General features: G+C 48.5%; 2 protein-coding genes, 1 long non-coding RNA gene and 1 pseudogene across 4 annotated transcripts; all 4 read right to left on the bottom strand.

Annotated features, from left to right (window-relative positions):
• Positions 1–4: 4 nt before the first annotated feature.
• Positions 5–1273, bottom strand: LOC120683937. Its single transcript, XR_005679016.1, has 4 exons — positions 839–1273; positions 615–724; positions 439–490; positions 5–272 (listed from the first exon to the last, which is right to left on the bottom strand). It is a non-coding gene; the product is annotated as an uncharacterized LOC120683937 (long non-coding RNA).
• A 2439-nt stretch (positions 1274–3712) lies between these two features.
• LOC120651184 lies at positions 3713–5013 on the bottom strand. Of its 2 annotated transcripts, none has more exons than XM_039928599.1 (3): positions 4589–5013; positions 4376–4490; positions 3713–4238 (listed from the first exon to the last, which is right to left on the bottom strand). In XM_039928599.1, the coding sequence occupies exons 1-3, from the start codon at positions 4786–4788 to the stop codon at positions 3909–3911; spliced, it is 645 nt and encodes a 214-aa protein (XP_039784533.1). In that variant the 5' UTR covers positions 4789–5013; the 3' UTR covers positions 3713–3908. The 2 variants fall into 2 exon arrangements, with proteins under 2 accessions (XP_039784533.1, XP_039784541.1); XM_039928607.1 differs by having other exon boundaries at positions 4376–4505; positions 4589–5012.
• A 6-nt stretch (positions 5014–5019) lies between these two features.
• Positions 5020–5811, bottom strand: LOC120683999. Its single transcript, XM_039966115.1, has 4 exons — positions 5704–5811; positions 5423–5597; positions 5219–5348; positions 5020–5144 (listed from the first exon to the last, which is right to left on the bottom strand). The coding sequence occupies exons 1-4, from the start codon at positions 5744–5746 to the stop codon at positions 5094–5096; spliced, it is 399 nt and encodes a 132-aa protein (XP_039822049.1). The 5' UTR covers positions 5747–5811; the 3' UTR covers positions 5020–5093.
• Positions 5812–10446: 4635 nt separating this feature from the next.
• LOC120651194 lies at positions 10447–11913 on the bottom strand (annotated as a pseudogene).
• Positions 11914–25135: the final 13222 nt, after the last annotated feature.

The following is a 25135-nucleotide window of genomic DNA, read 5'->3' on the forward strand; positions in this document are numbered from 1 at the left end:
TATCTTAGCACAAAAGCTGTTGCCTGAAATTTTACTTCACAAATACTAAGTTCACATATAACTTGGCACAAATCCTGAGTTCACATAAGACCTAGCACAAATATTGAGTTCACATCTCAATTACATGTCGCAGTTCACATGTACATAATTCCAAAGATTTGGAGTTCACAACTCAAGTAGTCTTCAGCCTTTCAGGAGTCAGCTGCCTGGTGGTTGAGGCTGCCATTGTGAGCTGGGTACTGGAGCCATCTCCCAGCAGCATAGCTAGTCGGCTGCAATGTGAGTCAGAGCTTAGTTTTATTTAGAAGCAGGCAGCCTGATCATTACAATTTTTCTTGGGTATCTGTGCTATGTCTGCACCTTTCAAAGAAATCGATCAAGCTTAACACACAACTATACATGCACTGGGATAACACACAACTATGTTCACTGACTTACCAGAATGACAGTAGCATTTGAAAAGAAGCAAGAAGCAATATCTGTGGGCTAGCTGCAAAATAATGAGAAAAGGCATCTCTTAGGTCTCAGGAAATGATGGAAGAGAAAAGGTCTTGTAACAGAAGTGAATAACAGTAGAAAAACGATGTCAAATTAATACTTCCAGGGCAACATACCCATGAGAACAAATCCACATCCATGCACCCAACTTATCCTGTTTCAACTGAAACAAGCAAAATTATCAGGTAGAGTCGTAGAGATGCCCCGTGCTCCTTCGCTCCTAATCCTGATCCACCAAACAACAAACATTCATGTCATTCCTCTACTTCCTAGGTCGGCCACCAATCACAAGCAGAGTAGCAGACCAAAAACCACACGACACCAGATCGAACAAACACACCTGAACGAAGGCGGCGGTCGCAATGGCACCGTCGACGACAGCTAGCGCGCCCTCGGCCGCGATAATCGGCAGCGGTAGGCAGCCCCCGCCATGGCCGGCGGCGGTAGGGAAGGGACCGTAGCGGCCCGTATCGGCGGGCAGGCAAGGAGCGGCGGCGACCGCAGAGGAGGAGGATCAGGGGGCAGGGGGCGGAGCATCTCGCGGCAAGGGCCCGGGAGGCCCGGGGGCTAGGGTTTGGTGCGGGCGTGCGGCCTGGCTTCGGGCGCGGCGCGGCTTGGGCGGAGGAGGAGCGAGAGGGGACAGAGGAGCGGGGGCGGCGGCGCGAGAGACAACGCGAGAGAGGGAAGGAGGGGTAACGGTCGAGCGCCGGGCAGCATAAGCGAGGGCCTCGGCGCGATGGATCTGGGCGCTGAGGTCGGCGCTTTGGTAGGTGGCGCCGAGCAGGCTGCCACGTAGGCGCAAGCTCCGATGATGGGTTCAGACCTCGGCGCCACGACTCACGCGTTGAGGTGCTAGCTCGGTGCCACGAGACATGGCGCCGACTTTTATAGTTCAAAATTGAGAATAGTTTTTTTAAAGGTCTAAATGTGAAATTTATTTTTAAAAAAGGTTAAAATGTAAAAAGTACGAGTCAGTTGTGCATAGAATGAATTGTCATTTTAATTCAAGTTATTGCCCCTTTTATGGTTTTAGAAGAAGCAATTACTGACAACATTGCAGCACACCATGCTCCTTTTGAATAGCATCTGCAAGGATGGAATGGGCAACTTGGAATCACACTCACATTTTTCATTACTTTTCGTTCTATTAGATTCAGATGTTTTTTCAGCCAAATGAAAACCTTGATATTTTTCTTACACTGTGTAAGAATGTTTGTCATGTATCTAGAAACGCAGTGGCTACTAGAACCAAGCAAAAACATATTTCAATCATGGTTGATGGTTTTCGTTGTGCTACAAAAACACCCTGCACATATAAACATATTAATGCAACTCGGTTCTAATCAGTGGCGGAGCTACAGCTAGCCACTGGGGTCCGGCGACCCCGACGAAATTTTAGTAATCCTATGTAAAACTACTGTTCATTACTGCTTTTAGTGTTGATGACCCCGTCAAAAAATGATGAGGACCCCGGTGGCTGTAATCTCTGGCTTCGCCCCTGGTTCTAATGGCATGAGACAGGGAGCTGCTATGCTCAATTAGTCCTTGCATTAGGTGGCACTACTCCCCTTACCAAGTCTGGATGTAGCATCAATATAATAGGCTCTGAATCTTTATATAAAAAAATGTCCTTACAATCAAGAAGTTGATAAAATTTCACACCCCTGAATCTATATAGGCTGTAAAGCTTGCAGGTTTTAGCCTCTATATTCCAATTAGAACTATGAGATGTGAACGGCCCTTGTGTGTCATGAATGGCTCACATAGATAATTCTCCCTGATCTTTACTTAGTTCCATTGATTATATGTCTATGTCTACTATCTCTTGTGTTTTGGTTGTAGCCTATTGCGTACCTCTACTCATCTATTTTTGTTATAGCTTAGCATTTTGAAACTTACTATGCGTTTATGTAGACTGATGGTTATATGTGAAAATAACTTCTGCTACCGTTCTGTAGCAAGCATAGATAGAAGTTTTTTTTTCTCAAATGCAAGCATAGATAGTAGTTGGTGTATTTCCTTTTTACATGACATGGCAGTGCAGTATTATTTTTGTAGCAAGTATAGATAGAAGTTATGGTTCCTCTGCTAAGGAAATTAATTTTACATAAAGAGCATGCCTACCTGCTGACCGACGTTAGCATTATCAAGAACACCTATTGTTCATTGCATCATCGTATTGTTCATTGCATCATCGTATTGTTCACTGCCCGGCGCGGCTTGGGCGGAAGAGGAGCTAGAGGGGACAGAGGAGCGGGGGCGGCGGCGCGAGAGACAACGCGAGAGAGGGAAGGAGGGGTCAACGGTCGAGCGCCGGGCAGCATAAGCGAGGGCCTCGGCGCGATGGATCTGGGCGCTGAGGTCGGCGCCGAGAAGGCACAGGATGCATGGAAAGGCATGACTGATGATGAGTTAGACTGGGGAGCGGATGAAGCCGACGGTGAAGGCGATGATGTAGCTGAAGCGTCGGCACTGCTGTGCTCCCTGAGAAGGAAAGCGGTAGAGGACGGGCGCAGGCTGTTGAATGGCGACACGTGCGGGGGCCAAGAGTTCTGCCGGGTGAACAAGAGGCAGAAGCTAGCGCTGGCCCAGGTGTTTGGAGCTTCAGTGCCAGAACAGTGGAGCAAGCTCGTGTGATTTCGCTTGCTGTTGTACTCTGTGTAACTCTAGCTAGCAACCGATCCCTCTTTGTGGAGAGATGTGTAACCTATGATGCAGTGTATGATGACCCATTTGTGAGAACTAAGCAATCGAGTCTGCTGTTGATTTCTGTACATCTTTGTTTGTAGCTTAAGTAGACGTCTATTGTCTTTCTCCGGACACAGCATCAACATAATTCTAGCATGCAGAGTCTATTATTATTATTATTATTATTATTATTATTATTATTATTATTATTATTATTATTATTATTATTATTATTATTATTATTGGCGAAAGCAGAGTATGCATATTGTGGATTTCAACAAACAGCTACGTACAATGTCCATATGTTATGAAACTAAGATTGATCCAAAGTGCCCTTAACATTTTGCTCAAACTTCCTTGCTGCTAGCTAGGATCTCCTGACAGTGACTGCATGGAAGAAGAAGCAGATTGACATCTGAAGAAACTGTCACTGCAGGAACTATTAATCAAGAATAATTCAAAAATTAATCACTGGACGAAGATACGTGCAGTAAAAAAATAATATAAGCTGCAAAGCGTCAGGTCATCATCACAAGCAACATGAAGCAGAGTATGAATGAAGAAGTAGCTCACAAACATCAGAGACGACGACAATATGTTTTTTTCCCACTACAAGGTCAGCTCACTCCCTCACAGGACACAGATGTTTTTTTCCCACTACAAGATCAGCTCCCATGTATTTTTTTTTACAGTCACCCATACTGCTAGCAGCAGGGGCGGATTTAGCGTGGGGGCAAGGGGGGCTCAAGCCCCCCTACCCCCATGAGCTCCATGGAAATTAGAGGAGAGGAGGAGGGAGAAGAAGAGGAAAGAAGGGAGAGAAGAAGAAGAGGAGGGAGGAAGAAGAGGAGGAAGCAGCCCCCCTGCCGGTGATTCCAGCCTCCGTCACTGGCTGGCAGTTGAATGAAGAAGTAGCTCACAAACATCAGAAACGACGACGCAACGAAAATAGAACATGTCTGGAGTCTTGGGCACTCGTGCAGGTCAAAGTTGATTATGATTACAATTGATGCCGCGCCAGAAAATGCTCGAAATATGAGCGACAGCATGACCTAGTTCCAAAAACAGAAGGTAAGTTATTGTATTCATCTGTCTGCAGATAATTGATGAGAGGATAATCTTTTCAAAAAAAATTGATGAGAGGATATCTTAATCAATAATTAGCTGCAAAATACAGGAGCATACATACCCAATCACCGAACCAAACTGAGTTGTGAAACCAAGATGGAAATGCGACTGATCTCCATCTAGAATACATGCTTGGGATGGAGACCACGCAGTTCCAAAAAGCCAGGCAGTAATTTCTGTAAATGAGAAACCTATAACCAATCCTAACTATGAATCAACAGTGTGACGGATAAGAAACAGTTTCATAAATGTGAAACAAAAAAGGATAGCTTACTTGAAAGCATATAAGTCGTAATCCGGCGCAGAGATCATCTTTAGGGAGGCTGAAATCGCAAAAACTGATTGAAAGCAGTGAGCCACAATAATCCATAGAGAAATTGTCTCAACATCTTCACATCCATTCACTAAAGCTTTTGTCGTCTCTGTTTCTGGCTCTGCAAGTTTAGTCGTGAGGTAGACAATAGCACCATACATGGTAGAAGCCGCGGAAGTGAGCCATGTAAAGATGAGAAGCTGCACAGTAAAATTGCTGTGCACATTCGGAACCTGATCAAACAATAGCACTTGAAAACTGCTAACCGCCCCAGATCCGCCTTGTAGTACTAAAGATAGGGCCTGACGATAAGGATTATTATCAGTGGCGGAGGCTGGAATCACCGGCAGGGGGCTGCTTCCTCCTCTTCTTCCTCCCGCCCCCCCCCCCCCCCCCCCCTTTCTTCTTCTTCTCTCCCTTCTTTTCTCTTCTTCTCCCTCCTCCTCTCCTCTAATTTCCATGGAGTTCATGGGGGTAGGGGGGCTTGAGCCCCCCTGCCCCCACGCTGGATCCGCCCCTGATTATTATTAGTTTCAATGAAATAATCCAACTGTAACTGCTAATAATCTACTATTAACCTTGGATCATTACCATCTGTAGTAAAACCACCACAACCCGATTGTGAGGGCTCTTGGGAAGCAATGGTCCACGATTGATAATGTGGGCAATGGTCTGGGCAACCGTGGTTAAGATGCAAAGCAAGAGTGCAGCCTCAACAAACCTGGAAAATAGAATGAAGCATTGGTAACGTAGCAAAAGGGTATGAACTAATTTTCTGTGGTCTAAAATACCTACATCGTGGAGGATACAACAAGAAGGGGAACACCCAGCCTTGTAGGGGCACAAAATAAGCTAGCCGAAGCAGAAATGGCAAGTAGCAGATATATGATGTATGACCCCAAAAGAAGACTTCTCTGAAGCTTGCGCTCCTTCTTAATGGTGTTGCTAGTATCTTCTACTACGGCGATCCCTGGTTAGTTTTAAAGGAAAACGGTAAATTTAGTGTATCAAAATAATGGAAGGTGTATGAAATGAACTGAGTAGTAGCATCAGGGGAAATGAGTAGCAGATCCTACCAGATCGCACGCAAGACAGAAGGATGCGGTTCTTCCCACCCATCGCAGCAGCAGCAGCAGGCAGCAGCAGCAGCTTGGTTTGGGGGAGAGCTGGGGAAGATTTGAGGGAGAAGCAGGACTATTTATAGACTGGAGATCGTCATTCATCAGTGCATCCTTCGGTTGGCGAAGGCGCACAGTACATTCATCAGCGTCACTGCGTCACAGTGACAACGTAAGCGGTGACGCCAGAGCCAGCCTCCCGCACCCCCGGCCGGTCCAGCCGGACCCGCGCGCGCCATGCGCCCCCGCGCTCCATGCGCTGCTGCTGCTGCCAGTGCCATGCGCTGCTGCTGCTGCTTTTTGCCCCCCGCACCCATGAGCAGCCAGGTGAGAGGGGGAGAGAATCAACGAAGATGTTTTTCCATGGTAGTTTTTGCGATAACTTTTTATTCAAATATCCAGTTCGCAAACCGTTTTCACCACTAGATTGCTGATATTTTTTTTGCATCATATGAGATCCATTTTGAATTTTTTTTTATGATTTTTTTTAAATTCGAATCTATGCATCATAGAAACTTATATTTGTAGTCATATATGCATCTGTTCCTGAAAATATGGCATAGAAACATATGCTTACAGTCATAGAAACGCATATGCAGAGGCACACAATTCCCTCTAAAATTTGAAATTTGAACTATAGAAACCTAGATTTATAATCATAGATTCATCTATCCTAGAACATGACATAGAAACATATGCATGCGATCATAGAAACATATGTGCAAGGGCACACATTCCTCTGAAATATGAAATTTGAACTAGAAACAAATATCTAGCATGTCATAAAAATCTTAGACCCATAGAACCACATACAACAGCTTGGGGATGGGAAAATTTGAATTTTGAATCTAATTGGCTCATAGAAATCACAGTGCATGTTGTAAAAATTGAACATTGAATCTTCTTGATCTGTATAAATCACACTGTCATACATGTCATAGAATGCAACGATTTGTATGATATACGGATCATAGAAGGCAGGTGCTCGCGGCACCTGAATGATGCAGAGAGGAGCAAAAGCAAAGCACGGGACTGCACCCTGGAAATGGGAGGTGCTGTGCAAAAGAACAGAATCTTCTCCATGGCCACAACCGTGTGCAATGCCCCCCAATAATTCAAGCTAAAAAAACTACTCCCACCAGGAGCGCAATGGAGCGTGATCGCAACGAGAGTGGCCGTTCGTATCCGATTTGGAAGTACGTGCGTCTCAGTATCAGCTTTTCCCGCGAAATCGTGTGGCATTTTAGCTCCTTGTTTGTTCACAAGTGTGGCTGCTACTTGTGCAGCCTGGTTGGATCTGGTCATGGAATCTGATGCTGCTCGCATTAAACGAGCACACGGGATCTGAAACACATCGTTGGCAGTGGCTCACACATCAGTAGGCAGTAGTTGGCGCAGCTGTTCGAGAACGCGAAGTCGTCCTCCTCTTTCCTGCACAAACCAGCGCTCGGAAACCGCTCCGAACGCAGACAAATCGCAAGTGCAGATGCCAGTGGCATTGAGAAAACCTATCGCCAGATCTGCACCGAAGGAAGAGCAGAAAACGAGCGTCAGGTCACGCGCCCCTTCTGAAGCTTCCATGCGGTGCAGGAGGACCCATCACGCTCGCACTTCGCCCGCCTCGGTGCTTCTCTCCTCGCGCAGGCGCAGGCAAGCGCTGACAATCCCCACCACCAGACCACCACCAATAATGCAGCTAGATTACTATACCCTGCCTCGCCAGCAGAGCGCGCGCGGCGGGAGCTCAGCGAGCCCGAGGAGAAGGGAGAAAAAGAACAGGCGCGGCCGCGCACCGCGCTGCAGCCTCTCTGCGCCTGGCGGCGACGGCGAGGTTCGGTGCGGCGATCTGCATGGCCAGGAACGGGCCGGGGAGAAATTTGCATCTGCTCGCGCTTTCCGGCAACCATTTTTTTCGGGGCCCTGTAGCTCAGTGGGAGAGCGTAAAAGGTAAAACCACGGGCAATTTGTGTTCCGGCCGTGCACGAGTGGGTTTGGGCTTGCGATTGCGACCTCGTCGTGGAGAAAAAGAGCGAGACGTAGCCAAAGGTGTAAACTTATTGCTAGCCGTGACCGCGACCAGACGAAGACAGTGCGGTGCGGTGCCCGGCGGCGTGTTTCCTTTGAACTTTCGCCGAGGGTGCTCGATCTGTTACCGAGACAGGGAACTAAAAAGAAAAAAAGTACTAGTATAGAAACCTGCATTATTGGGTGGTGGTGGTGGCTGTTTTTGTTAGTGCCTGCCTGGGATGCTGGGAGGGTGCATGGCACCGCACGCAACGGCCAGACTCCTTGGGCAGCAGCGCGACCGTGAGGTGTCGTGGTCTCCTGCAGCTGGACGGGAGCTTCAGGTCAGGTGGGAGCTGCAGGAGAGCACCTGACCTGAAGCTCGGTTGTTAAGATCTCTCGTGGTCATACACCGGTAACAAAGTTTGAAAACAGTGTGATCCGGAGGTGCCATCTTTGACTTAGCCCACGGTATGGTCCTTCTCTTATCTCTCTCTAGCCAATGCTACACGTTACCGGTTTATTTATCGAGCAGAGGAAAACTAAAGCGCAAAAGTGCAAATGGAGCATCTAAAGGTGCTCCTCCAACCCTCTTTAGTACAAATATTTGTACTACTTCTCCAAAATAAGATTTCATTTTGAAAAAGTAGTACAAATATTTGTACTAAAGAGGGTTGGAGGAGCCCCTTTAGGTATCTCATTTGCACCCATACTAAAGCGACCTATCACGCCCTCTCCTCTCTTATCATGGCGGTTGGTAGAAACATATGGCAGCGATGGGCCCCGACCTTGCTAACAGCACAATTAACTTATTATGACACTTTGGATTACATTATTGCTCTCCCGAGATTCAGGTGCCGCGAGCACTTGGAACGATTTGTATGATATACAGATCATAGAATACCTTTTGGAACGACAACTTTATATACGATGAATACTGTTATTTGTTGATATATTTACATCTTCCACATTTGATCTTTTACCTCCCGTAGCAACGCACGAGGACTTGGATTTTTGTATTGTGCTAGGTCTTTTGGATGGAAAGTACAATGTCCTCCCTCAATCGTCATGCTACATGGTGAGAGGTAGTGAGAAAGTTATTTGAAGAAAGATGCATCATTGTCTATCATGTCGCTTATTAATAATGCCTAGTAATCCTAGCACAAATCTGAATGTCTATATCGATAGCAACCTCTTGCATTTTGGTTGAATACTTTGATGTGGATATCCGCTTGGTTGTTTGATTTGCCGCCGTGCACGCAGCGCGGCGACCCAGACCTGGCCCATGGCCCGCGGTCCGCGCCACCAGCCACCACGGCCCAGGTAGCGCAGCCTGCCGCCTGGCTGGCGAATTCGGCGCGTGCATGCCGCCGCAGCAAGTGCGTGCGGGGGATGGCGCGGCGTGGCGCCCGGCCGGCCCGTGCGCGTGCAGGCGGGCATGTAGCGGGCACGGCGGCGCGCGGGGGGATGTCTGCCTGCGCAGGCGCCATGCGCGCGGTGCATGCAGGGCCTAACGGGCTAGCCGATCTCTTCGGTCTCTCCCGATCGATACGGGCCTCAAGCGACGACGGAGAAATCACGAATATGCTCAAGCTGGGCTGATTTATTAACGGGCCACGAAGTTTCATCGAAGTTACAAACCTCGTGGGCTCTTTATTTTTTTATCATTTAAGACGTGGGCTTAAGATCCGTACTTGGCCCGTGTTACGCGGACCAGCCCAACCTCGAAAATAAACGTGCTTTCCATTTCTTTTCAAACTATTTCCATGATTTTAAAGTATCTGCAGTTGGGCTTCCTTATCCAAACGTGGCTACGTGAGAGTCCGAGTGAATACCTCAATGTTTCGATTGCGTACCGTAATGTAAACGATAGTATTTTCTTTCTTCAAACATAGTAGAGATCACGCATTTGTATGCAATATGTACATCCTACTCTTATCAATACCTTTAGAAAACTGGATTGATAGACCTTGAGATCGACAGAACCGCATCGCTATAAAAAAAACACTCCATTTGTTGTGAAAAAATTGTAATTCTGCAGTACTAAGTCAAAAATAATCCGGAGTGCATTCCACCTCAACAAATCTTCCTAAGAGCCTGTTTGGATAGGTTAAAGTTAAATGCTAAACTTTAGCACATATATATTAGTACTTATACCTTACTAAAGTTTTTTAATCTTGGATGAAGTTTAGTCTACCCTATTAGCACTTCTATTCTAATGAGTTAGTGCTAAAATTTAGCATTTTTTTATATCAGTACTTGAATCAAAATACCCCCTAACTGAGCTCTTAAGTGGGAGTTGGACGTCGTAGCTCGTGACAACCTTCTTTTTAGAGAAAAGGCCTCCATAAAATAAAACATTCTTCCCTCAAAAAGGCGAGATAGGACCGGACCATATATATTTGACAGTGGCGGAGCTAGAGGGTGGACCGTGTGGGCCATGGCCCACCATAGAAATTTAGTCAACATCTTTTACTTCTTAATTTTTACTTTTGTTCACACTATGCCTGTTGGTCTGTTGGCCTGCTGCATCAGCCTTTAGCTTATGCTTCTTCCCCGTCTCTTTCTGCAGCTATAGCTTTGGCATATATGTTTTCGATTTGATCATATTGCAACCGATAAATTCTATACTTGCCTATTGGCATGTTACATATATGGTGTTAAAATAAAATTTTTTGTTAAGTTGGACCACCTTAATCTAAAATGCTAGCTACGCCACTGATATTTGAGAACCCTCCCAGGTTCGAACATTTTTTTTTATGGTCCAACGAGAAGCCAGAGCTAACACACGCTGCCGCCCGGCAATAACAACATCAAGAAGAACGATCCGGCTTGCTTGGCGTGTCTACCGGCGCTTCGTTCGCACGCTGACGACGGCGACGTCGTCGAGCACGGGCCCGCAGAGCGAGCTGAGGTCGTCGCTCCTGGTGCTGTAGAAGGAGCTGAAGAAGACGAGGCGCGTGCGCGCGGACGCGGCGCGGAACGGCAGCACGGCGCGCTTCACGCCGCCGACTCGTACGCCACCCTGGCGGACTCCCTCCCCGCGTAGGCCTCCACCATGAGCGACCCGCGGCAGGCCTTGCTGGCGTCCCCTACCGTGAAGGACAGCGCGTACCGCCGCCCCAGCACGGTGCGGATCACCTGCGCCACCGCGCTCTCCCTCCCCGCCAGCAGCTCCACGGCGCGCCGCCCCCGCGGCACCGCGAAGCTGCCGCCATCGATGTACCTGACGGCCTTGAGCGAGTACCATCCACCCGGGCAGCGGCGAGTGGTCGTCCACCACCTGCGACGGGATCAGCACGCCCCACTTGGTCCCCGGGATGATGTACGGGCCCTCCTCGAAGTCGCCGTTCTTCACCAGGTTCCTGTTGGTGCGGCGCGGCGGGTTGATCGTCTTGATGGCGACGGAGTCGATGAGCGGGCCGCAGGCGGGGTCCTCGGTGACGCCGGGGTTGTGGATGACGACCTCGACCTCGCCGGCGGCGTCGGTGACCCAGGCCCAGGCGTACGAGTCCCACCCGTTGCTGCTGTACATGGTCTGCATCGCCAGCAGGCCCGACTGCCCGGACGCCGAGACGTTCAGCTGCTCCGCCTGCGCGCACGTCCGCGCCGCGCTGAACGTCAGCGAGTAGCGCGCGCCGGGGGCGGCGCCGCCGAGCCGCTGCCGGATCGACGCCTCGTTCCCGAGCCGCACGGCGTAGGCGCCCTCCGGCACTACCAGCAGCATGTCCCCCTGCTTCTTCCCCGACGGGATGTACTCCACGAACCCCGACGTCCGCCACGACGGGATCGCCGACGAGCCCAGCACCCGCGTCCCCCGCAGCTGCGACGGCGCCGGCCCGCGCTCGAAGTTGCCGTTCGGGAGCAGCCCTGCGTTGTTCATCAAGAATCATCATCAATCAGATGGAGATCACGCCGAGAAGCTTCGACAGTGGTTAACAAATCAGCGAGGCGAGTTACCGTCAGTGATTCCGAGCGCCAGTCTGCACACTGCGCAGAGCAGCAGAAGCATCACCGGTGCAGCCATGGATAACCTTCCCATCATGCTCCGATTTGCAAGGAACCAAAGGTACCTCTCGATCTAAGAGACGAACAGGCCCTGCCGCCCCTTTGGATCGTGTCCTTCTGGTCGAACAATTGTGGCTACCTGCCGGCTGCAGCAGAGCGAGGAGGGCGCGGTTCTTAAATGGAGTGGAACCTTATTTTCAAAAAAAAAAAATTTTAAAAAAAATGGAGTGGAACCAGGCCTCCCGGACTGCACCTCGATTTGGGACCAATCTACTGTTCTGCCACTGGCAACGTGCGGTCTTCACGATCTGGCAGGGTCAAGAAGTAAAAACATGAGTCCATGCTCATAATTAGTCAGTAACGTTTCTTGTTTTTTCTTCCTAAAACCAGCAAATCGATCAATTTGCAGGGGTTGTTAACCGGTTTACAGCTTGCCAATACGGAGCAAGCATTCATCCACCTTATTCTGATTTTAAGAAGAAGAAAAAAATGGATCAGTTTCCTGAAGTTTGAGAAGTCAGTTAGTGACAAACCGTCAGAAAAATCGGCATGTCGGTATGCTCTTCTTGGGTTTGGTATCGTCATGTTACGAACAATGTTTTAAATAGTGGAATAAGTCATTTAGCCATCTATATCCAAAAACGGGCTATAGCGACAGCTAAGAGCTAAATTGTATATATATAAATTTAGCTAAATCTCTTTCAAACAAATATAGCCGTAGATAGCGGAAGCTATAGCCGGAGATTTAAAACTTTGGTTACGAATGCTTGCGGAAGTGCGCGGCACTTTTCTGACATTACAGGAGATGCCAAGCTTTGGATAGGTAGATCTGAAGCGCATCTGCATCATAATTGAGCAGGCATGAGATGAGATCCAAAGAGACGATGAGTTGCTGGAATACTGTAACACCTGCCTCGCGGACAGACCGCTCGGGACCGGCGGACAGTACGCCAGGCAACGCCCAGATATTTATCTGGATGGTCGTGGGACCCACCTGTCATTCCTCTCTTCCTCCTCACTTCGTCCAGAGCCGAGCGGAGCACGAGCGCTCGCGCCGTCGTCGCCCCCTTCCGTCGATCTCCCTCCTCCGGCCACCAAACCTCGTTTCCTCGCGCGGGAACCTTCCTTGGCACCTCCTCCACCTTCCCCAACCCCTAGACCGGCTTCTTACGGCCGGAATCATCCCCCGCCACCGCCGGTTGCCATTGGAGGTGCTTGAAGCTTTGCTCCACGTCGATCCGCTTCTCCAGTCGTCCTCCGCTCGAACCGACCGCGGGAATGGATTTGTGGTGAGTTCCTTGTGCTCCCCGGTCTTTTTCCCCTTCCGTGGTGTGTCGCCGGCGCCGGTGAACGGCCGCCGCCGTCGCCGCCGCACTTGCTGCCGCCTGTGGCGCGGGTCAGAGGTTATGTATCGCGGACGGTCCGCCTGGGAGGCGCGGACAGTCCGCCGGTCAAACTAGATTTCGTCCAGAGACGATGTTGTCTCTGGTGGTTTAGCATAGGTGTGTTGCGGACAGTCCGCTATAGGAGAGCGGTCGGTCCGCCGTTGAAACTTGAAGTATGTCCAGAGACGATGTCTCTGGTGGGGGTGCGCAGGATTGAACTGCGGACGGTCCGCCACTTGAGCGCGGACAGTCCGCAGTAGAGTCTAGGATTTTGTCCAGAGACGTTGTCGTCTCTGGTGGATTGAATACGTGAACTGCGGACGGTCCGCCAAGGGGGGCCGGACAGTCCGCATGTATGATTAGAAATTATTCCAGAGACGTTGTTGTCTCTGGTGGGTCGGTAGAATGGTACGGCGGACGGTCCGCCACTTGGGCGCGGACAGTCCACAGGTTATTCTAGTTGAAGTATAGTAGTTACATCATTGAGCTGCACTCATTTACTTCATATGCATACGTGTAGCATCCGCAGCTGAGGGCGCCGTATTTGAGGTGATTGCGGCACCGCAGGAGCAGCCGACGCAAGTCCAGGAGGAGAGGTGTGAGCACCCGGCCCAAGGCCCGTCTGACCCCAGTTCTGTGCAGCAACCCGAAGGCAAGCCCCGGTGCACATCCTATTAATTTTAAATTACGACACATATATATGTATTTATTACTTATGCATTACGTTTAGGAGTTGTTTGAAACCCTAATTGCATGAACCCTAGGTGTCCTTGAGTTGTACTAGTATGTATAGGACGATAGAAATGCTATGCTAGATAGGGTTCGGTAGATGTCGAGTAATTCTTGGTTACTCGCGAGATATAGGATAGCTTTATGTTCCAGATATTAGCTACTAACTTATGGATGAAAGTCTTGAAATGAAAGAAAGAATAGAATCTGAGACCGGGCGGGAGAGGTGTAGTTCTGCATGTGTCGGTTAAGGACTGAGCCGTTGTTGGCCCTACTAATCATATTTGAACTGTACTAACCGCATGCCGGGAGTAGGAGGTAGTCGAAATCGGTAAACCGAGTACTGCTTTGCTTCGAAAGTACAGGAACCCGCACCCAACTCCTGGGGCGAGTCGAGTAGTCGCGGAGAATTGGGATGCATATGTTTACTTTTGGTGGTCTCACGTTGAGCTCGGCTGACCATATGTCGTTGGGCTGGTTCCTGTAGTTCGAAGCGGGGAGGGGAAAGGTTGGTGCGTGGGGTCCGACGGGGCATACGAGTGCCGTGTTGGTTAGGTCCACCTTGCAAGGTTAAATCGAATCGATTCGCCGTCAGTCGTTCTCGGATATGAGCACATTGGTCACTGCGTCGCAGCGTAGTGTTGTGATGGAAAAATGGTTATACTTATGATGAAGAGCATATGAGTTATTATTTATTGATCCACTATGTTTGCTCTAGATTTGGTTATGCAAATATTAGACCATGTTAATTTATATAGAACTTGGGCTAAAATAAGGAAAGTGAGGAATTACTTTAGTTGTTGTTTTCTGCAAAATAACCACCAGCCAAAAGTCTTGTATGTCTAGATATGTGGGCTAAGTTATACCCACTGTTCGGATAAGCCTTGCTGAGTATTAGTATACTCAAGGTTTGTTGCCACAATTATTTCAGGACACGCAGACGTAGACTTCTGTCCCTGCTGCGTCAAGTTCATCCGCCGGGATGCAGAGGGATGGGAGGTCGTGGAGCCAGACGATTAGTTAGGGATCTACCTAGGGCACACTTTTGGTAGTTGTATGCCCCTTTTCTCTAGTTGGACCCGGATTTCAGTAATGCGAAGTTTGTAAATTATGTATCTATTCAAACTTGGTTTGTAAAACTTAAGGTGAAGTCTTATGTATATTAGTTGTATTTTCAAATTTGGTGTCGTGCTTGTACCATCTGCGCCCACCTTCGCGTGGGACTATCGGTGATGTTTCGATCGGGACGTGGGTTGAGAAAGGATCGCCAAATTAAGCCGTTAAGCTAATGAGCCTAATGTGTTCAAATGACGGCCATTACGCTTAATTAGAGTTTTAATTTGGCGGTTCCGTCACAGCTGGTATCAGAGCCGAAATGCACCGAGGGTGGTACGGGCATGACTAGTTTCAAAGTTTTTTAAAAGCATAAAAAATTTTATTAGAAAGAATGTAGGGCGAGCATGCATCTCATTGTATAGTGATTTTGAGATTTTTTCCGTAAAAGTTGATGGGGGTGAGTTTAAGATCTTAAGGACCTTTGTAGGTGACGTGTGGGTCGTAAGGTTTTATAGGCGCAGCGCGAATAGGTTGTGAAAGCGTGTCGGTCGGACCGGAGAACACCGTCAGGCAGTTCAAATGTGTTGCGCGGACGGTCCGGTCATGACAAGCGGACGGTCCGCCGGACATTAAGGAAAATTTCCCAGAACCGGTTGAAACTGAGTCGGGTTGACATTATGTACAGCGGACAGTCCGCCCATGTACTGCGGACGGTCCGCCATACCATTTTCGGCTGGACCAGGGCAGATCAGTCAGACCGACCGGTTGCGCCGATCGATCGCCTGGCCCCGCCTGCAAGCGTCATTCAGAATTGTTTTGAAGCTCTACATTCTGCATTGTGCCATGGATAGAAAGGATTAGTTACTATCGGTATTGTTTTAACTTAACTGAATGATGGAACTAACCTCGTCATGGTTGAATGCAGAATGGGAGAACCACCGAACCCTCCTGAGTTGGCTCCTGAGTTGGCCCAGGCCAATGCGGCCATGCTCACCGGGCACGATGAGCAGACCGCACTCCTCCGTGAGCTCGTGCAGCAGGGCAGAGCGCCGCGGCCTGAGCCTCACCACCAGCCACCTGTTCCTGGATACTAGGAGTTCCTTGGGACTCAGCCGCCGCTGTTTCACAAGGCCGATGAGCCGTTGGAGGCTGACAGTTGGCGTAAGACCATAGAGTCCAAGTTCACGCTGTACCCCTACAATGACAACGACAAGGCGTCATTTGCAGCACAGTAGCTCAGGGGTCCCGCACGTACGTGGTGGGACAACCACGTGGGTATGTTTCCTGCTGGCACTCAGTTTTCTTGGAATGAGTTCAAGGAAGCTTTTAGGGCACACCATATTCCTGCAGGGGTCATCCGCAGGAAGCTCACCGAGTTCCTGGCCCTAAAGCAGGGTAACAATAATGTGATGTAATATGCCCAGAACTTCAACACGCTCTCACAGTATGCCGGTTATCACATGGATACTGATGAAAAGAAGCAGGCGTGTTTCAGGCAGAAGCTTAGCAGCAAGCTCCAGGATCGCCTGGCGATGTTCAAGTTCAACACTTTTAGTGAGCTAGTCAATGGGGCTATCGTTCAGGAGGATGCCCATCTAGCTCATAATCCAGAAAAGGAGAGAAAGTCACCGGCTGTGGGGTCTTCTAGCAGTGCTCCTCAGAGGTTCCGCCTGGTACAGTCGGGCCCACAGCATGCCCCCTTTCAGCACCAGCCACCGCAGCAGTGGGGATACAGGCCCCCTCAGTACACTCAGCTACAGGGGACAGTCAGGCCTCCTGCCCCTCAGCAGAATGAGCAGAAGGTCTGGGTGCAGCAGCCGGGGGTGCGCCCCAATTTGTTCCCTTGTTACAACTGTGGGTAATCGGGACACTTCGCCCATAACTGCCCAATGCCACCAAAGCAAGGCCAGCAGTCGAGCCAGCAGAACCAGAAGCAGCAAGTGGCTCACTTCAAGCCAGGACAGATGCACGACACCACCCTCGAGGGTATTCCTGAGGGAGCTCCAGTGATGGCGGGTACGTTCTCAGTAAATGAACAACCCGTTACAGTATTATTTGATTCAGGGGCGTCTCATACCTTTATTAGCAAGTGGTGTGTTGTTAGATTGGGGTTAAAAATTGAAAGCATGCCCAAGACATACCATATTCATTCGCCTGGGGGAAAGTTAATCACCAATCAGTTTGTTAAGCAAGTACCCCTACAGTTGCAAGGAAATTTTTTTCCTATGGCCCTGATAATGTTACCAACCCAAAGGATAGATATTATATTGGGTATGAACTGGATGGAGGGTCAGGGAGTTACTCTGGACACGACCTCACAATCTGTGCACATCAAATCCTTTATTCATGGTAGTATGACTTTGAATTTGAGGGATCATGTGTCTTTGACTCACATGGTGAACCACGCCGAGGACAAGAAGCTAGCAGATATACCAGTGGTGTGTGAATATCCGGATGTCTTTCCGGATAATTTGTCTGGAATGCCGCCTGATCGTGACGTGGAGTTTACCATTGAATTGCAATCGGGTACGGCACCGATTTCTAGGAGGCCTTACCGGATGCCACCCAATGAGCTGGCGGAGTTAAAGAAACAATTGCAGGAATTGCTTGATAAGGGCTATATCCGTCCTAGCACGTCACCTTGGGGCTGTCCTACACTCTTTGTAAAAAAGAAAGATGAAAGCCTCAGGTTGTGTGTGGACTATAGACTTCTGAATGCCGTCACAATCAAAAATAAATATCCCCTTCCCAGGATTGATATTCTGTTTGATCAGCTATTCGGGGCCAAAGTATTTTCCAAGATTGATCTCCGCTCTGGCTATTATCAGATAAAGATTAGAGCTGAGAATATTCCCAAGACGGCTTTTTCCACCAGATACGGACTTTTTGAGTATCTGGTCATGTCTTTTGGGCTAACGAATGCCCCTGCTCATTTCATGTATCTCATGAACTCGGTGTTCATGCCCGAGCTAGATAAGTTCGTTGTGATTTTCATTGACGACATCCTGATATTTTTCAAGAATGAAGAAGAACATACAGAGCATCTCCGCATTGTGCTTCAGCACCTGCGGGAGCACAAGCTCTACGCCAAATTCAGTAAAAGTGATTTCTGGCTCAAGGAAGTCCAGTTCTTGGGCCATATTATCTCAGACAAGGGGATTTCTGTTGATCCTAGCAAGATTCAGGATGTCCTAAATTGGAAGACTCCAGAGTCTGTTTCAGAGATCCGGAGTTTTCTTGGGCGAGCAGGCTATTATCACCGGTTTGTACCGGAGTTCTCAAAAATTGTTAGGCCCATGACTGAGTTACTCAGGAAAGAGGTGAGATTTAGTTGGGACGACAAATGCGAGCAGGCCTTCCAGACTTTGAGAAAGCTTCTGACTTCTGCCCCTGTCCTCGCTCAGCCAGATATTACCCGGCCTTTTGATGTGTACTGTGATGCATCAGGTACGGGTCCCGACTATGTTCTCATCTCTGTTTGTTTTCGCCGGATATTATTCGGCCATTAATACTTGTTGTAATGCATCAGGTACGGGCCTAGGCTGCGTCCTTATGCAGGACCAGCGAGTGATTGCTTACGCCTCCAGAGCCCTCAGACGACATGAGGAGAATTAGGCCACTCATGATATGAAATTAGCAGCAGTAGTACATGCATTAAAGATCTGGCGCCATTATCTTCTGGGCAATCCTGTTCACATATACTCAGACCACAAGAGTCTTAAGTATATTTTTACCCAGAGTGAGCTCAATTTGCGCCAGAGGCGGTGGTTAGAATTGATCAAAGACTATGATTTGGAGATTCATTATCACCCGGGCAAGGCTAACGTTGTAGCCGATGCCTTAAGTCGCAAGGCAAGTTGTAGCTGCGTGTCCGCTATAGTTCTGCATGAAACCTTGTGTCAAGAGATGGAGAAGATGAACTTGGCTATTGTGTCTGAGGGCACACTTTCTAATATTACCCTCGCACCTACACTTCGAGATCAGATTATTGCCGCTCAGGAGAATGATGTGGGCATGGATAAGATCAGGCAACGGCTCAGTGCGGATTATCCTCAGGTGCAATGCTTCCATCGAGATAGTGAGGGGGGTTCTTTGGTTTAAAGATCGGTTAGTAGTGCCTAAGAACTTTGAGCTCCGGAAACAAATTCTTGATGAGGCTCACCTTTCTAGGTATTCCATTCACCTGGGCAGTAACAAAATGTATCAAGATCTTAGGCAGCGGTTTTGGTGGACCAGGATGAAACGTGAGGTCGCCAAATATGTGTCCGAGTGCGATATTTGTCGAAGAGTCAAAGCAAGTCATCTCAAACCTTCTGGTATGCTACAGCCTTTGGATATCCCTTCGTGGAAGTGGGAGGATATTAGTATGGACTTCATTGTTGGGTTGCCTCCCACGTCAAAGGGATATGATTCTATTTGGGTTATCGTTGACCGCCTCACTAAGTCCGCTCACTTTCTTCCAGTCAAGACATGTTAATCATCTCATCAATATACTGAGATATATATGGCTCAGATTGTGAGTCTTCATGGTGTACCCAAGAAAATTATTTCCGATAGAGGCTCACAGTTTGTTGCTCGTTTCTGGGAACAGTTGCATGCATATCTGGGTACTCAGCTTATTCGCAACTCAGCCTGTCATCCTCAGACAGATGGTCAAACTGAGCGAATCAATCAAATTCTGGAGGATATGTTTAGAGCCTGTGTGCTCTCTTATAGCAAGAAATGGGATGAATGCCTACCTCTAGCGGAATTCTCTTATAACAACAGTTATCAGGAAAGCCTCAAAATGGCTCCTTTTGAGGCGTTGTATGGGCGGAGGTGTAGAACTCCCGTGAATTGGTCAGAAGCCGGAGAAAGAAGCGTGTTCGGCCCTGAGATGGTCAGTGAGGCAGAAGAACAAGTCCGATTCATACAGGAGAATTTGAAAATAGCCCAGTCTCGACAGAAAAGTTATGCGGACAAGAAACGTCAATCCGACACATTCCAAGTGGGAGACTATGTCTATTTGCGGGTATCTCCAATGAAAGGAGTCCAGCGATTCGGAGTGAAAGGAAAGCTCGCCCATCGCTATGTTGGGTCTTTTCCTATCATTGAGCGGTGTGGGCCGGTAGCATATCGCCTGGAACATCCTGCCCAAATATCCGCGGTTCATAATATTTTCCATGTCGCTCAGCTCCGAAAATGCCTCCGTGTTCCAAAAAAGGTGATTGATATAGAAAAAAATGCAACTGGAGCCCGATCTTGTCTATCCGGAGTACCCAATTAAAATTGTTGATCACAAAACCAGGGTCACTCGGAATCAAACCAGTGACTTCTATAAGGTGCAATGGAGTAATCACTCCGAGCGGGAAGCTACTTGGGAGACGGAGGAATTTGTTCGGGCTAAATGTCCGGAATTGCTACAAGCCTATCAAGGTACACACCAATTTCTAACTCTCCCTTTAGCCATTCATTAAATCTCGGGGCGAGATTTCTTTTAGGGGGTAGGATTGTAACACCTGCCTCGCGGACAGTCCGCTCGGGACCGACTGACAGTCCGCCAGGCACCGCCCAGATATTTATCTGGATGGTCGTGGAACCCACCTGTCATTCCTCTCTTCCTCCTCACTTCGTCCAAAGCCGAGCGGAGCACGAGCGCTCGCGCCGTTGTCGCCTCTTTCCGTCGATCTCCCTCCTCCGGCCACCAAACCTCGTTTCCTCGCGCGGGAACCTTCCTCGGCACCTCCTCCACCTTCCCCATCCCCTAGACCGGCTTCTTACGGCCGGAATCATCCCCCGTCACCGCCGGTTGCCATTGGAGGTGCTTGAAGCTTTGCTCCACGTCGATCCGCTTCTCCGGTCGTCCTCCGCTCGAACAGACCGCGGGAATGGATTTGTGGTGAGTTCCTTGTGCTCCCCGGTCTTTTTCCCCTTCCGTGGTGTGTCGCCGGCGCCGGTGAACGGCCGCCGCCGTCGCCGCCGCACTTGCTGCCGCCTGTGGCGCGGGTCAGAGGTTATGTATCGCGGACGGTCCGCCTGGGAGGCGCGGACAGTCCGCCGGTCAGACTAGATTTCGTCCAGAGACGATGTTGTCTCTGGTGGTTTAGCATAGGTGTGTTGCGGACAGTCCGCTATAGGAGAGCGGTCGGTCCGCCGTTGAAACTTGAAGTATGTCCAGAGACGATGTCTCTGGTGGGGGTGCGCAGGATTGAACTGCGGACGGTCCGCCACTTGAGCGCGGACAGTCCGCAGTAGAGTCTAGGATTTTGTCCAGAGACGTTGTCGTCTCTGGTGGATTGAATACGTGAACTGCGGACGGTCCGCCAAGGGGGGCCGGACAGTCCGCATGTATGATTAGAAATTGTTCCAGAGACGTTGTTGTCTCTGGTGGGTCGGTAGAATGGTACGGCGGACGGTCCGCCACTTGGGCGCGGACAGTCCGCAGGTTATTCTAGTTGAAGTATAGTAGTTACATCATTGAGCTGCACTCATTTACTTCATATGCATACGTGTAGCATCCGCAGCTGAGGGCGCCGTATTTGAGGTGATTGCGGCACCGCAGGAGCAGCCGACGCAAGTCCAGGAGGAGAGGTGTGAGCACCCGGCCCAAGGCCCGTCTGACCCCAGTTCTGTGCAGCAACCCGAAGGCAAGCCCCGGTGCACATCCTATTAATTTTAAATTACGACACATATATATGTAGTTATTACTTATGCATTACGTTTAGGAGTTGTTTGAAACCCTAGTTGCATGAACCCTAGGTGTCCTTGAGTTGTACTAGTATGTATAGGACGATAGAAATGCTATGCTAGATAGGGTTCGGTAGATGTCGAGTAATTCTTGGTTACTCGCGAGATATAGGATAGCTTTATGTTCCAGATATTAGCTACTAACTTATGGATGAAAGTCTTGAAATGAAAGAAAGAATAGAATCTGAGACCGGGCGGGAGAGGTGTAGTTCTGCATGTGTCGGTTAAGGACCGAGCCGTTGTTGGCCCTGCTGATCATGTTTGAACTGTACTAACCGCATGCCGGGAGTAGGAGGTAGCCGAAACCGGTAAACCGAGTACTGCTTTGCTTCGAAAGTACAGGAACCCGCACCCAACTCCTGGGGCGAGTCGAGTAGTCGCGGAGAATTGGGATGCATATGTTTACTTTTGGTGGTCTCACGTTGAGCTCGGCTGACCATATGTCGTTGGGCTAGTTCCTGTAGTTCGAGACGGGGAGGGGAAAGGTTGGTGCGTGGGGTCCGACGGGGCATACGAGTGCCGTGTTGGTTAGGTCCACCTTGCAAGGTTAAATCGAATCGATTCGCCGTCAGTCGTTCTCGGATATGAGCACCTTGGTCACTGCGTCGCAGCGTAGTGTTGTGATGGAAAAATGGTTATACTTATGATGAAGAGCATATGAGTTATTATTTATTGATCCACTATGTTTACTCTAGATTTGGTTATGCAAATATTAGACCATGTTAATTTATATAGAACTTGGGCTAAAATAAGGAAAGTGAGGAATTACTTTAGTTGCTGTTTTATGCAAAATAACCACCAGCCAAAAAGTCTTGTATGTCTAGATATGTGGGCTAAGTTATACCCACTGGTCGGGTAAGCCTTGCTGAGTATTAGTATACTCAAGGTTTGTTGCCACAATTATTTCAGGACACGCAGACGTAGATTTCTGTCCCTGCTGCGTCAAGTTCATCCGCCGGGATGCAGAGGGATTGGAGGTCGTGGAGCCAGACGATTAGTTAGGGATCTCCCTAGGGCACACTTTTGGTAGTTGTATGCCTCTTTCCTCTGGTTGGACCCGGATTTCAGTAATGCGAAGTTTGTAAATTATGTATCTATTCAAACTTGGTTTGTAAAATTTAAGGTGAAGTCTTATGTATATTAGTTGTATTTTCAAATTTGGTGTCGTGCTTGTACCATCTGCGCCCACCTTCGCGTGTGACTATCGGTGATGTTTCGACCGAGACGTGGGTTGAGAAAGGATCGCCAAATTAAACCGTTAAGCTAATAAGCCCGATGTATTCAAATGACGGCCATTACGCTTAATTAGAGTTTTAATTTGGCAGTTCCGTCACAAATACTGGAACTGAACTAAAGCTTGGCTTATCGGTACGCCTTTCTGGCTTATTTTTGGACACATCCTCGAGTATGATGCGGTCTTGCTGCGTACAGGCACTGTCCGTAATCTTCTGTGTGTGCTAAAATAAATGATTCTTCTAACAAGATTTTATTTGCCATTACCAAGCCTGAAGTGGTGCAGATCATAAGCATCGCTGTGGAAAACGTCCGCGCTTAGTCTGCTACTCTGTTTGCTCAATCGCTGAATCTGTGTGTGGACGATAGAAGTTGTGCCCTCGTTTTATGTAGCAGAAGATTCCCCCCCCCCCCCCCCCCTTCGGCACGTCATCAGCAGAAGCTTTGCCCTCATGGTCAGTCATGAGTGCTCCACGTGAAGATAGAAAGAGGCAAAGACATCTGTTCCTCGCATCCACCTACTGTCTGATTTGATTGAAATTTACATACAGTATTCACAGATCACTCCTGCGATGCTCTCAACATGCATCAGTCCTGTAGTCTTTCCTTTATCCTTTTCAGCTCTGCCCACCTCATCTCGCTTAACTTCTGCAAACTTTCCACTGATCGCGTCCACGTGGCTTCGATTAGAAGCCTAACAAGTTGTCTCTCTGTCAGAGTAGTAAATCTTTCTCCATCTGTAAAATACCAAACATTCAGAGCACGATAGAGACTACACTGCAATTATTCGGGGGATATGAATCGTCCTCTGATCTTCACGACATTACTCCCAATGAGTGACTCATCCTGCCCTCCCTGATGAATTCAGCAAATTCTTCTTCTTCTCTGATCCCACTCCCTACAGGTCGGCATCCACGCTTGCAGGGTCCCCGGGTATGGGATGGGTTCCTGCATGCGAGCTCATCCGGGGATGTCATGTGCCTGGAGGTGATCGGAGGGGCAGATGCTGGGCAATCGCATGTGCACTTGCATGTGGCGTTTACGTTAAAACTTTTATGCTCATGTGGGCATGCGTCTCTCCACTTCTCCAGCGTTGCTTGCTCTCCATACACACACCCAGTTTCAGTGTCCACGAGTTGACTGAATCGGATAGCCGATCGTATATGCGTGCTGTTCAGTTTTATCGGACTGGTTGCACCGACAGGGTTGCGAGTTTGCAATAATTCTGCTATTTTTGTGACCACTTTTGAGATGTTACTGGTCCAAATTTTCATGAAAATGGAGTACAACGAATCGCATGTTGCAAGGCTTTGCAGTAGAGATCAGTGTGAATAGCTTGAGGCGAGACTCCCATTGTTAGTATTCAAGCTTGCTATAGTTTGCTCCAATTTGCTTTTGGTTCTGTTTTGTTTTGTTCTTGTTCGGCTTTAGTTCCTTTAGCTTCTACTTTTTGTAACCTGCTTTTAAACTCCTCTTTTCTTTAATATATTCAGTAGGGGATCACCCCTCCTGTTTCCTAAAAAAAATGCAAGCTTGATTTCAGCATGTCGAGTTACGATTACTTTGTAAAGCAGAACTACCTGTAAATTTAAGGTGGTCACAATTTAAAGATTTTGATACGATGCATAGCTTCCTTATCTCTTATAAATTGTTTTCATTCTTGATTTGTTTGTTTCTGCTCAGCAAGTTCAAACCCTTGAAGGCAGAGGAGTGAAGGCGGTCTGCAGATGGTAGGAGGACGCACTGAATACAAAACGGGTACGTATTTCTATAGAGCAGATGCATGATAGCCTGCCCTGAAACTGAGAATGCAAGGATTTACAAGATGAATCCTGGACATAAATGGATCAGCCAAAGAATATTCAATTCGTGAATGGTTGGATAGGTATGGAGTAACTCACGGATTGCGCCCATGCTGCCATGCACACGAGATGTTGTCCTGCGGGATCTGAATTTCTGTGCTGTCCCCGCTCCCTCTTCGGTGCTCGAAGGGCTTGCCTGTTTTGTTATGGTCATGGGAGGGGTGTGCATGCGTGCATTGCGTTCAGCCCAAATCAATGGTACTAGAGGGGGATAGAGGAAGAGGGAAAAATCGAAATAAAATAAATAAAGAATAAAGCCAAAAAAAATAAGTCGAAGATAGAAGAGCCCAGATTCAAAATGAAGAAATCTCGAAAAGGATCCTTCTAATTCTCAAAGAATGAGAGGCAAGACGATTGATACCGAGAAAGATTTCTTATTATAAGATG

The sequence above is a fragment of the Panicum virgatum genome, chromosome 1K (genome assembly GCF_016808335.1).
Source record: "Panicum virgatum strain AP13 chromosome 1K, P.virgatum_v5, whole genome shotgun sequence".
Lineage (NCBI taxonomy): Eukaryota > Viridiplantae > Streptophyta > Magnoliopsida > Poales > Poaceae > Panicum > Panicum virgatum.

Bases quoted from the DNA above. Each gene is read 5' to 3' on its own strand.
- LOC120651184 (XM_039928607.1), bottom strand. From the start codon at position 4,788: ATGTATGGTGCTATTGTCTACCTCACGACTAAACTTGCAGAGCCAGAA. The intron at 4,506-4,588 runs GTAAGCTATCCT...GATTGGTTATAG, and splicing joins TACGACTTATATGCTTTCAA to GTTTCTCATTTACAGAAATT. The intron at 4,239-4,375 runs GTATGTATGCTC...TTTTGGAACTAG, and splicing joins CAGTTTGGTTCGGTGATTGG to GTCATGCTGTCGCTCATATT.
- LOC120683999 (XM_039966115.1), bottom strand. From the start codon at position 5,746: ATGGGTGGGAAGAACCGCATCCTTCTGTCTTGCGTGCGATCTG. The intron at 5,598-5,703 runs GTAGGATCTGCT...AAAACTAACCAG, and splicing joins TCTGTCTTGCGTGCGATCTG to GGATCGCCGTAGTAGAAGAT. The intron at 5,349-5,422 runs GTAGGTATTTTA...TCTATTTTCCAG, and splicing joins CTTGTTGTATCCTCCACGAT to GTTTGTTGAGGCTGCACTCT.